At 41.5% G+C, this 12,346-nt stretch overlaps 2 protein-coding genes across 2 annotated transcripts; both read right to left on the bottom strand. All coding sequences in view use genetic code 11, as the record gives it.

Annotated features, from left to right (window-relative positions):
* Window positions 1-200: 200 nt before the first annotated feature.
* EGR_01906 (hypothetical protein) lies at window positions 201-1,424 on the bottom strand (the record flags this gene model as incomplete). The annotated part of the gene is made up of 3 exons (XM_024491155.1): window positions 201-282; window positions 335-584; window positions 1,121-1,424. 3 exons carry the CDS (start codon window positions 1,422-1,424, stop codon window positions 201-203), a joined length of 636 nt encoding a protein of 211 aa, XP_024354611.1.
* A 7,513-nt stretch (window positions 1,425-8,937) lies between these two features.
* EGR_01905 (Charged multivesicular body protein 3) lies at window positions 8,938-10,933 on the bottom strand (the record flags this gene model as incomplete). The annotated part of the gene is made up of 3 exons (XM_024491154.1): window positions 8,938-9,237; window positions 10,060-10,411; window positions 10,914-10,933. The coding sequence occupies 3 exons, from the start codon at window positions 10,931-10,933 to the stop codon at window positions 8,938-8,940; spliced, it is 672 nt and encodes a 223-aa protein (XP_024354610.1).
* Between the last annotated feature and the right edge of the window lie 1,413 nt (window positions 10,934-12,346).

Raw genomic sequence — 12,346 nt, 5'->3', positions numbered from 1 at the left:
ATTCATCATTTCGATTGTCTTGTTATCTGCCGAGGTGGGGTGTGGTGGGCATGGCTGGTTCTGGATGGCGTTTTAAGTAGTAGGTTTGGGTACTGTACGGATGGTGGTGTAGTTGCTTGCGCGGTGTCTCTGGTCATGATCCTGGATTGTGGGCGTGAGTTACGGTATGATGCGGTGTCGGGGGTAGTTCCCGAAGGAGTCTAGGCATTTGCAGTAGGCATGCCCTTGCCAGTAGTCGACGGCCCCTGTTTGGCGGGCATCTGGTATAGTCGCTGGTGCGACCTAGAGTTGGACAGGTCCAACGGTTGGTACATTCTAATGCACCTTGGGTCACATGCTATCGGGTATGTCGGTGTTATTTCCGCAACAACGTCGCAGTAGCCGGACGGGGCGTTTGTTCTGAGAGTTCAGACTTAGTCCTAAAAGTGTTCGTTGTCGAATACGGTTGAATTGGAAAATGTTTGGTAAAGCATCGGGATGGGACGTAGCGTTCTCGAGACGTCGGCCATCTGTGAGCGGACCGATGGAATTCCAACGCATAAGCAATACATGCTGTTGGGCGGAGAGTTCCCAATCGATATAACCTGTCAATTAAGGGGATGTCCCGGAATTTAAATTCCAAAAAGAGAATAAATGAAGCAAGCTAGAAATCCGATAAATAGGATTTGTGGCGTCTGCTATCCAAAGACAGTGCACAGTCCGAGTCGAATTGTGCCCTTGCATGTGAATACACAGAGGAAAAAAATACTTAATACTATTTTTTAAATGAACTAGTTGCCAAAAGCCACGAACCACCTGTCTTTAAGTGCATGTATTAATTCACCGAACTCCATGATGGTGAGTAAAAAGCCATCAAGGCAATGTCATTGACCTAATTGATTACACTAATCATCCATATCGGGTACTTTATGCAGGCATTTCAAAGGTCCTACACCGCCTCAGAAGAATGGGGAGAGGTTTGGATCAAATGGAAACAGATGCACAGGAGGAATGAATCACAAGTTTTGCCTGCGAAAGCATTAACAAATGAGGCGTGACGCCACGGTCAAGTGGCTAATGCAATGGAGCGCTAGTGAATTGCGGGTTCTCGACCTGGATTCAATCTCAATCGCAAAGGTACTACAGTCTTTCACTCCACACGGCGAAGCGTCAACACTGCGATTCTGTTTAGGCTGGATGTCTGTGTGTGCTCGAAGTTGGAGATGAAGGTCCAGGTGCAGACGAAGGCCGAACTCAGCTGCCTGGGTAGCAGAGTTGCTAACGCTTTGCAGCGATGAGAGCAAGCGCGGTCCAGTGGCGGTGTTGTTAAGGCCACCTAGCTCCTGTAGATTGGGCACGACGCGGTACCATGTGATGTGGTCTGGTGCAATGTGTTTTGGTGTGATGCGGGGAGGGCCTCGGTAACAGCAAGCGCGACAGCACATGGACGTGAGATTGTGCCTGAGGGGAGTGGTATGGGGTAGGGTATTCCCACTACCTGAGACTGAATGAGGAAAATCTAGTTTTTAAGTCGAGCACTGGATTAAGCGGGATTTGCACTAGTGCGAAGCTCTTTCCCCTGTATGTGAACACCCCATACCACGGGCCACATGCGAGCCTGAGTCACGCACGTTAACTGACCTGACTTTTAGACAGTGATCACGTGATGGGGGTCTTGGTAAAGGGTGTGGGTTGGTGACAGATCCAGTTGACAAATCTATGAAGAGCAAGTTAAGTAGGCGAATGTACAGTTCCGGTGGCTGCAATTGTCTACGTAGAATTACCCAGAACCAGCCCACCGCACCAATATTTAGCCAAATTGAGACCTTCTCTCCTCCAGCACAGTCATCTAATAAGTCGTGGATTATCCCTCTGAGTTGTAAAGCAAGCAAAGCATGCGAGATAAATGCATTCTAAGACATAAATGTAGATAGGAAGTTTCCAAATGCTGATAAATAAGCCTTGATGAATTATCAGTAAGAGCAGATCCTGTGCGAAGTAGAAATGGTAGCGGCTCCTGTCTTAAGACCCCAGTAATTGACATGAGGCCAAGTTGAGTTTGTTTGTCAGAGTTGCGTTTGAGGTGGTTGTGAATTCACCTTTAGCGCTTTTACCGTTTTGCATAAAAATAATGGCATGGAATCAACCGTAAATACCTGGTAGCCTGCTCATTTCGACCTCTACAGGAACATCAGTCCGCTTCTTACATGGACCACGCATAAAATAAAGTGAAGTCAAGTTTCCATTAAAGCGTTGCTACATTGTAATTATATCACATACACTACTTCCCATTACTTGGGACGCCACTTATTTTTTTGGAGCTAACACCGGTTTATAGTCACTCATTTTAAAGTGAGACACCAATTGGTTTGAGAGGATGTACAAGTAATCTCCAATCCGTATGTAAGACAAACTCGCTTTTTTACTACAAGATAGTAACAGTGGACCAATACACTTGCGTAGATCACATTCTTTGTTTGTTAGATTTGCTAAATAATTGCCCATCAGCGTGTATCCAAGATTAATTTCTCATTAATGATATTTTGCCACGGCTAAGTACTAAGACCCTTAGACTATCACTTTCACGGTAAATACGTAAGCAGCACCGGTAAACAAACGCTACCCGTATCAGCTTTGATCTACACTTAAAATTTGATTTATGTCTGATGAAATGACTGTCGACCAGAAGTAAAGGACACTGGTTGTGCCTGGCACGCTCACTTGCCAAATACTGCGGTAATGCTACACTAAACTGTGCCTGAAAACCAAAATTGCATGTCCAAAAAGCGCAAATAACGACGACTACAGGTCACGGTGTTGTTGGTTAAAACAACCCTAGAGGCAATGAAGTCGAGTTTGGGGAAGGGGAATGAAGTCGGAAGTTGGGCAAACCCTGTTTTGTAAGTAACAAAAGCCAGCCTGCCTTGCTGCCACAGTGGCAGTTGCGATATAAATCTGATAGTAAATATCTGCAAGTCACTAATTCATTGCTCAGGTATCGAATTTGCAATTTAAATCACGGATCCTTTTGTATATACGTGTATCTAGGATGTTTATACATAAGACTTCAAATATCTAGTTGAGGAAAATTCTGAAGTGCTTTATTAATTGGTTATGCATCATCAAATGCTGGTTTGAGTTTACAGATATTTGAATTGATACACAAATGTGTAAACAGCATCATATGTAGCACGAATTAGAGAGATGCAGCACTCTTATGCGATAGGCTCAGCGTTTAACTCTTCCATTGTGACCTTCAGGTCCTTAGAACGAGTCGACGAGTTGGTCGACGACATGCTTAACTGCGCAGCGACTACTAAAGGGATACGGATATTGCTGGTTAGGCACATTGGGGTACGTATCCTCTTTAGGAGCCGATGATATCCACTCCGGCACGATTTTTAGCACTTTCTGACCTAGTCAACGAAGATGACTGCGTTATGCTGGTAAAAGTAAATACAGCATTAAATTTAACCATGCCCACTATTTTAAAATGTGAATAAAACACGTGCGAAACTATTGTTCCGTGGGAATTTGGTACTAAGGGGATTCTACTTCACACATCTCAAACAGGTTTAAGATGGCTTATTTTCACTGGTGGCCCCAATTCGTGAAACAAGCGCTCCGAATGAGGCTGAAGATATTGCTTTGGAAATACATAAACTTGAGTCAAATCGTTGCATAGAAGAACTAGCAGGAAAAGTAAGCCTATTATGACTATTTGCAGTAGCTCAGAAAATTAAAAGTATTTTACTGAAACTCCGGTAGTGCGCCACATTTCTAACATAGCCTAGTATCCGACTTTGACTGACGAAAAATGCCTTAGCATGGGAGTGGCAACTAACTTTACTAAATTAATTTAAGTACAAGCACCTCAACCAAACACAATAATATACCACTGTAAAAACAGCAATAAATTTCACATAGCAGAATTTTTCACTAACCCATTGGAAACCCGTAGATCTGCTCACAATGATGCTCTTCAGTCAATGCAAAGAAAAAACTAAGTCCACTTTCATTCAATTCACTGCATCAAAGGGTGGCGAGCTAAGGTGGGCGCAATGCGGCGCCTAACTGGAGGTACTACCGCAACACATTAATGCAACTTAAATAGCCAAAAATTTTCGACATTTGGACAATTTTACAAATACGTAAGATGAGAATTTTTATGAAAAAGTTGTTGAGTTGCCCCAATGTAATTAGTTGAAATCTCAAATTTAGCGCAATGAAGCGATGCTCCACCACCGTACATTGAGCTCCCATTTATGAATTTAAAATGATCATCTGACCGGTCACGAATAAAGAAGCTCAACTAATAAAAATGAAACTGCTTGTGTGATCCAGAGAAGGTATGCACAAACCCATCCGGAGATGCTTGTATTATAGCAATCACCAGACTAGGCTTATAACTGCTTGTGCATCATTTTCCACGGTGGACCTTCGGCGTTTATGAGCCGTAACTATAACTGAAGCCTGATGCATACCTTACCGAGAAAGTTAGCATAAACCAGGATTAACCATTGAGGTGAAAATAACTAACCATCTCTTCAGCAGCTGGGCCCTAGGACTTCCGTTTAATAAATCAAGGGGGATTGTTGCCTTAATTTGTTAGAAATGCCTAATTTGATGGGAAATGGATGAAGCATCCCCAGTTACTAATTTTATGTCAGGGAAGGGGAAGGCATCTGTTGAGTTTGGGTTTTATCCCAACATTTTATCAACGGGGGAATAAAATGCTGCATTCATTCAAATAAGTGTATAATTTTGTTCCACAACCAATGCACGGACTAGACTATTCGCATATTTCATCCAGTCAGGTTAGTTGTAGTTCAAAAGCGCCTCGACGTTGTTGTAACAAACATTGCGGATATTCGATGGTCTCTGGTACTTATTTTTAATGCGATTAGTCGAAATGTGCATCATTATCATAAATGATTTAAAAAGCTTGCATTCATCACAATTAATTTACATATAGACAATACCATAACGACCAAAAACAGTGAAGGGATCTCATTAAACTAACGCGAATTGTGCAAATACGTTTTAGGGAAAAACACGCATGCTCGTCAAAGTAAGTAGAACAAATGAGAAAAGAGGCGGGACGAACAGATGGCAAGGCAGTGCATTCTCATTGTAGCACGCTAACATAAAACAATTTGGTTAAGACAAGTATCACGAATTGTATTCCACGCTGTATCTAGTATATGTAATTAGCACAGCATATTTCGTACACATCGTGCAATAGAACCTAATTCTCCCGACAAGGATTTACACAACAACCCCACACATGATCTTCAAGTGCAAAGGCAGCTAATTACATTTCGTGTATCAGTCCATACATATGAAATATACCCAATCCCTTAGCTAGAGCTGCTTGCACGCTCGAGAAAAAAGGGCATTTTGCGAAGATTTGAGAGCAATCACGTGGTTTTGTGATGCCTCCACTCTCGTATAGACACTGAATTTGTCACACACACACACACACCTACAAGTATTTATTCACGCCATGAAAGAGATGCCTCATATTCACGTGTTCCATGATTGCATATGTAGAGAAGCGTGGCAATCTCTACGCACTCAGTCGACTAAACCCAACTGAAGTTCAATTGATCGGGGTGAACAACCAATAACCAACAAGCAAACCTTTATGCTGATATTTTGACAGTGAGTGACATACTCTTGAAAAGGTAATAAATTAGAGGTTTTTTGTTGGTGTCAATGAAGCAGAACAAGTAAAGGGACTGAGACAAGAGTAAAGTAAGCCTAAAATGGTGTGCCAGGGGCTTGAGGCCAAGCGCCTTGGTAATGCTACGATTGAAGGTGATGAGAGTGATTATCGAGGTTTATTAGGAAATGATGCGCTTCAGTCGATTAACTTTTTGACTGCCGACATAATTTACAGGTAATTTGTTGTCCAAGTCCACTTTTCTCCCATTTCCAAACACTATAATGCAAGAAAAGCAGAGGTAATTAGCACATTTAGGCTTTCTTTCGAATGTCAGCTGTCGAGGAAGGTCTGAACGATTTTCAATGTGGGATGGTGCAATGACCTGTTGCAACTCATGGGAGCTAGCAATATGCATGCGGTTGATCATACGCATTACACAGCATGGATATGCGTCACTTTTCCAGTAGGATGCCTTATTTATAACTTCCTCTCATTATGAACCTCATATCAAAAAATATGAGTTGAAACAGAGTAGATGGGAGTTAGACCTATCCTTTTGTAAAATGGACATAATTCGGCTCCAAAGCTGAGCAAGCTTCTTATGCAGGTTCCTGTATATCACTTGCCAAAGAAATCTTGGCAAAACACGTCAACCAGACACAATCTTTATAGAGAACTTGGGAGAGATTTCAATTCTTTGCAATGAAAAAGTACTGGCTAATTTTGAATGGCATAATTTGCAGTCAACTTGGCAAGAACTTCAAGTACTGATTAACGTGAGTGCTGATGAAACGGCCACACCATCCGGGAGGGGAATGATGTGTAAGACGTAACAATTGTTAGCAAAAATTCCCAAATTGCTGTTCTTCACTTCTCTCACGTGTGTTATAGCAACGTGTCAGGCATTACAGATTGCTGAGTGACAGACAGGTATACTTGGGATGTGAAACTGCTTTTGCATTACAGCATGACACAGGATTATTTTCTGATTATTGAAAGTGAACCGATACTGTGCATTTGTAAGGTGACACGCTTCCCACAGAAAACTGCGCTTCACTTGCATGTGTGTGGTCCACAGACACAAGTGCTCACTTGCCGAACGCCAAAAAGAAGGCATGACTGAGATCTATCGGCTCGACGCAACGAAAAATAAAGGCAAACAAGAAGGGCTTCTTCTGCAGAAACAGTCAGGACTAGTGATTTAGTGGCAACAGTCATTTTTTCAGAATGGCAGAGAAAGCGCCTCATTCTCACCTTTCGATGTTTCGCTGATATTTCACCAAATGACAGTCACGTTTTCTTGGCATTGCATGTACAAAATTAAGAGTTGGAAAATAAAGTTGAAATTGAAATGAAGGTAACTGGCTATTTCACTGAATGCCAAGAGTTAATGCCTTTTTTGTAGTGGATTTCTCAGCTACGTTGTGCCACATTTGGAAGGATTATTATTACTGTAAGATGAAACAATAAACAACGCATTGATTTAAAGTGGTATAGTGATAATTGTCTGTCCTTAAGAGTAGCTTGCATGTTGGAAGGCCTTGTGCATTTTGTGAGCCTAACGCCCTTATTTTACACCTACGTGTTGCCAGGGCAACAAAATTCATGCAAAACAGACAAACCTTTGAAATTATTTTGGAAGTAACTAGTGCCCCGTACTCAAAGCGAAACCAGTTTTAATACCGAATAAAGCGTGTATCCAAAACCGGTGACCTCATGGATTAGAACGGTAGGTTTCTAACACGCTGTATAAGCTGATAGTGGCTTTGATGTGTCGGTTGAGTTATCGAGTTAATTTTGATTTTACTCAAGTTGCAATATTTCTGAAATAGGGGGTATACTCGCCTCAACATCAACAAAAAATCGAGACGATTTTTCACAACACTTCACCATTGCTAATCCTTTCTGACTAAATCAGCTCATTTTCGTCACCTTCTAGTTGCATTAACGCCACCACCCACAAGGTATCAGGTGGCGTGACTTACCCCAACTCTTGTTCATATGGTAAAATGCACATTTTTAAGGTCACATTTGGGTGTGCGGTTAAATCTAGTTTTTGAATTTCCAGGCTTTTAAAGCTGCGGTAAGTCATTAAATTAGGAGTCAGATAATAAGTTTAGAGCGCAGTTAACCCACTCATGACCAAAGGATCAAGATCAGCTGCAAATGTGGGTGTACATGAGTCACCTCCGTGTGAGCTGTCCCGTGTTTGCATAACAGGCTAGAGCACTACGGATAGCAGTTACGATACCGACTTAGTACCTTTCTTAATGAAACAATACAGTTTACTGGAGACCTAAACTGACTGAAGCAAATGGAGCCCCATAATTAAGTGTCCACAAAAAATATCTCCGTGATATTAGATGCAGAAACGGTTAGAAATAATTTTGAGCGTCAAAAGTAAGTAGCTTTAGCGTGGACTACGTTCCCATTAAGGCTAATCCACGCGAACACGGCGGCACGACTTTGCCACCTATGGGAGGGGTGGCAAAACCAAAACGTAGATTTCATTAGCTCATGGGCAACATAGAAAACTACTTACGAGTTACGTTTGCGAATAGTCTCACTAAGTCACCGTAGATATTGAGACAGCGAACGTTAACGCTACAACGCAAATACTGAAGCAACATTGACAATAGACAGGTTGAGAACAGAGAACTAATTTAAATAAGTTTGATGTGACCAGAATCCCGGTATTCAACCAATGTTAAAGGTTGAAATACGGGGAATACCCATTAAATCGGGGTCATTCAGTAGATACTAGATGACTGAAGGTCTGCGAGGCTCAAATGAGTACTTATATCACTTGGAGAAAGTGTGCTCGAGTTTGTCTTAGAACCAACAAGCAATAAAAAAAAGTCTTGGAGAATTTCCTATTTCAACCAATGCAGCTATGCACCTAGACCCCACCTAGTAAGAGCTTACCAAAGCAAGAAAGCGATTTCCAGAGGTACGCCTCCAATCCACGCAAAATTGCGCGTCGTACTGAGAACATCATTGCTGGGAGAAAAAGGACTACAATTAATGTTATTCAGTATAATTACAATAGTAACTGAACAGTGAGAACACTATCGCAGATAACCCCGTGAATCAGTAGAAAGCGAGATGGATGAGATTTCTTCTCTTGGTAAGCGTGCAAGAGAATGTTATTGAGTACACAAGTAATACCGTTTACAGCAATGCATGCATAACGTATTACGCAAGTAGGAGATGAGAAAGGGTGAGTGAGGAAGGATCACGAAAGACTAGATCACAGACAGATCGTTGCGCGAGTAAGCGTACATTCAAACTCAGCGGATGGCTTGAAGACGAGCGCGCATCTCCTCAAGGTCATCCGGGTTGTCATCGGCTACGTCGACGGGCCGTTGAGTGCCAACAGGCAGGGTGTCCGTCACAGCATCTGGCGCCTTGCCCATTGCACCATTAGTCAGTTCAAAGAGAATCTTGTCTACCTCGGCTTGTGCCATCTCTTCCATCTCCTTGGGCTGATCCAGAGCTGATTCTACCGACTCTTCCACCATCTCATTCATCAGACCCAGCTTCATCATCTCCTTCGACAGGTTACACATCGTTGTACGGAGCTCAGGAAGCTAAAATTAAGAACTGGTTGCGAATGTTTACTAGGATGGCCTTCAAAATGCATGCATAAAGACTACTTCATGCATTAAAGGAATTGAGTGACAAATTGGGGCAAATAAGCGAGGCTCGGATGGACTATGAACTAATAGGACTACTAATAAGGGGCCACGAAAAGACTACAGTATTATAGTGATTTTACACTAAAAAAGTTAACAAATACGATTAATTTTAATGAAATAAAAAGAGCCGAAGTAGACTATTGAGGTAAAAAATGCCAAAAATTCCAATGCTAGACTAGATAATCCAGTGGCAGATTCGCAAAATGGTATGTCAAATTTAGGTGACGGTGAGGATGTAGAAAAATTCCCACATAAACATCAAACACGCTTTTACTTGAATCACGATAACAAGAAACGACACAATACTCAACCATAGATAAGAAATAAACAGCAAGTTAGGCGATATCATAATACGATACGCTTGATGGCGGGGAAGCAGTTCAGAATCAAGAAATAAGGAATACTGGCGCCACTGCAGATTCCAATGGCATTTGCGGGAAGATACAGCGTGCTACGTAGCGTTTGCATGATTGGAAAGTCCTACCATCATTTAGCAAAAGTACATGGAACTGCACGGGAAGATGAAAATGATGACTTAGTAGTGATGGGGATATGAATCGAGCACGGTTACGTGCAAAAGCCAAGTTGTGCATAGAAGAAAGTTATAAGGATTCTAACAAATCTAAAAATGAGTTACGCGAGTAAAGCGTGAGATGCAATGGAAGACACAAAAGCCAGCAATTTTTATTGAACAAATCATCATGATTGACTTACTTTGACCAGCTTCGACATCGCCTGCATCACAGAAGTACTCTGGTTGAGGGCACTAGCCATCTTCGCCATTGCTACTTGATTTTCCAACTCCATTATGACAGAGTTTATTTGAGCCTTGGCCTGATAGAGCCTGTTGACAGACTTGCGAGACGCTACAATCCCTTCCGCAAGTTTCTTAGCCGCATCAATGTTTCCTGACTTGGCGTACTTCTTTACTTCAGCCTCGCATTGCTTGGAATTCTGCTGAGTAGATACGATGTCGCGATCCAACTTCCTTTGTTCACGACGTAGCTGAGTTTGAAGATTACGAACTTTTGGACGAAGATCCTTCTCCTTATTGAAAAAATTCATTCTACAATGAAGACTACCAAAAGTCGTCCAAGGACTAGGCCAACCATGAGTAAAGTAACAAACGCTTCTCGGAAAAAAATTAAAATGGCAATAAGGATAAATTACACGTCGCACCTAACGACCACAATCGCAATTTTATGAATTTGAGAATTGCCGCACTCTTAATGAACCAGCTATAAAAAAAGGGAATTAGGAAAAGATGCGATAGAACACCAGACTATTGAAAACTTTACGCCCTTTATGAAGCACAACTTTACTGTTATTGCATCACCAAAACAACAATGAGTTCTACGTATAAAACAGCACCAAAACAAATGACAAGCAGCTGGAAAAGACAACGATGTGTATGAAATAGAACGACTTTCAGGAAATCGATCAAATAAATACAGAAGCCACGGTCCGAGAAGAGTGCTAGAAAGTAGCTAGAAGTGAAATAATAAAAAGAATGAAGTGTCTTACGGTAGAAGCGCTAAACAACTATCTTAGTGGTAAGCGAAACACACGTTATGCGAAATTGTTGCATAATTATAAACTAATTACCAAACATTGCAAAAACCAGACGTTAGAATAGAGGCCGTTACGCCCCCTAACACGGGCGGAAACCCACTTTTGATTTAACTGCGCCGATAACTAGCACCACTTAAGTACATTCCATCAAATGTGATATTCACGCCAGAATTGACGCTACTGTGTGTAGCAAGTGCAAAAATAGCGCGCTTATAAATTGGAAATAGAAGAATATTAGCAGCAACTAATTTAACCAAAGCAAAATTATTAGAGCAAAATAATGCATGCCTGCTAAAAAGTACGGCTACAAATACGATATGGAAACAAATAGTAAAAAATTGCTAAAGGTATTAAGTCAAGGATTCTTCATAAAAGTCAAAAATCCCAAGGTTTAAGGTAGGCGTTAAAAATCTGAAGAGTGAAATAAAATGATTTGGTTCTTCTTGAATCCCACTAGGAATGGTCAAGTAAACAAATCAAATTATACTAACATCCAAAAAACGCTTTTTATCACACGATCCTCGTAACGGTTTGCCGGTACTCTGGGCGTAGATGCACAAAATGAAACATCTGATTTAATAAAGTTCATTGTAATATATCTATCACTACCGTGCAAAATCCTTCAGTGGTTTAGGATAAACTGGTCTTCTAGGAACAAACTAAGTTTTAAGATTTTCCACACAATAATTCTGCATTAATTAGATGGTCCGAAAGGAAGTGATATGCTAACTTAGGTGTGTTTAGATAATCTTGCGAATACTCTTACTCAAAAGGTTTCCACTATTTTTACAAAAAATTGACGATCTTTTCTTCCACCTCTACCTAGCAAAGGTGGACTCAGACATGATTTATTGGGTAGCTGTTATGTAGCGGCCGGCGACGCCCTGGAGAGGAAAGAAGACAAAATACTTGGGCAGAATATATATATATATATATTCAGCATAGGGAAGGTGTCTGGGCTACTGGCATGGCCCGAGAGGCCAAACCATCCGGCGAGGTACAAGAGGGTTAATATAAAGTACAAAAGTGGCGCCTCACCATTACCGAGGGATAAATCACTATCGTGGTTGTTTAACTCTCGGTATTGGCGAAAAGTCACTTTTTACTTGTCCTTTGTACCACATCGGGTGGGTTGGCCTTTGGGCCATGGGGTAACCTAAATGCCTTCTCCATGCCTAATATATGTATTCTGCCCGAGTATTATGCCTTCTTTCGCCTTTAGAAAAGTGTCTGGACATTACAGGAAATTAAGGGGTACAAATCTAACGGCATAAGCATATTCGTGGTATGTTTCCTACTTGAAAGCCAGTAATTTCCGATTCGTCACGGGGCTGGCCTTTGCTAGGGACCTTAGACTAAAAGTTACGTCGAACATCCATCAATATTTTTGCTCACTCGTTTTCCAGATGCTTGACCCTTTCTTTAAACA

This window comes from Echinococcus granulosus (assembly GCF_000524195.1).
Source record: "Echinococcus granulosus chromosome Unknown EG_S00007, whole genome shotgun sequence".
In the NCBI taxonomy this organism is placed as follows: domain Eukaryota; kingdom Metazoa; phylum Platyhelminthes; class Cestoda; order Cyclophyllidea; family Taeniidae; genus Echinococcus; species Echinococcus granulosus.
This window is presented reverse-complemented; position numbering and strand designations above follow the sequence as displayed.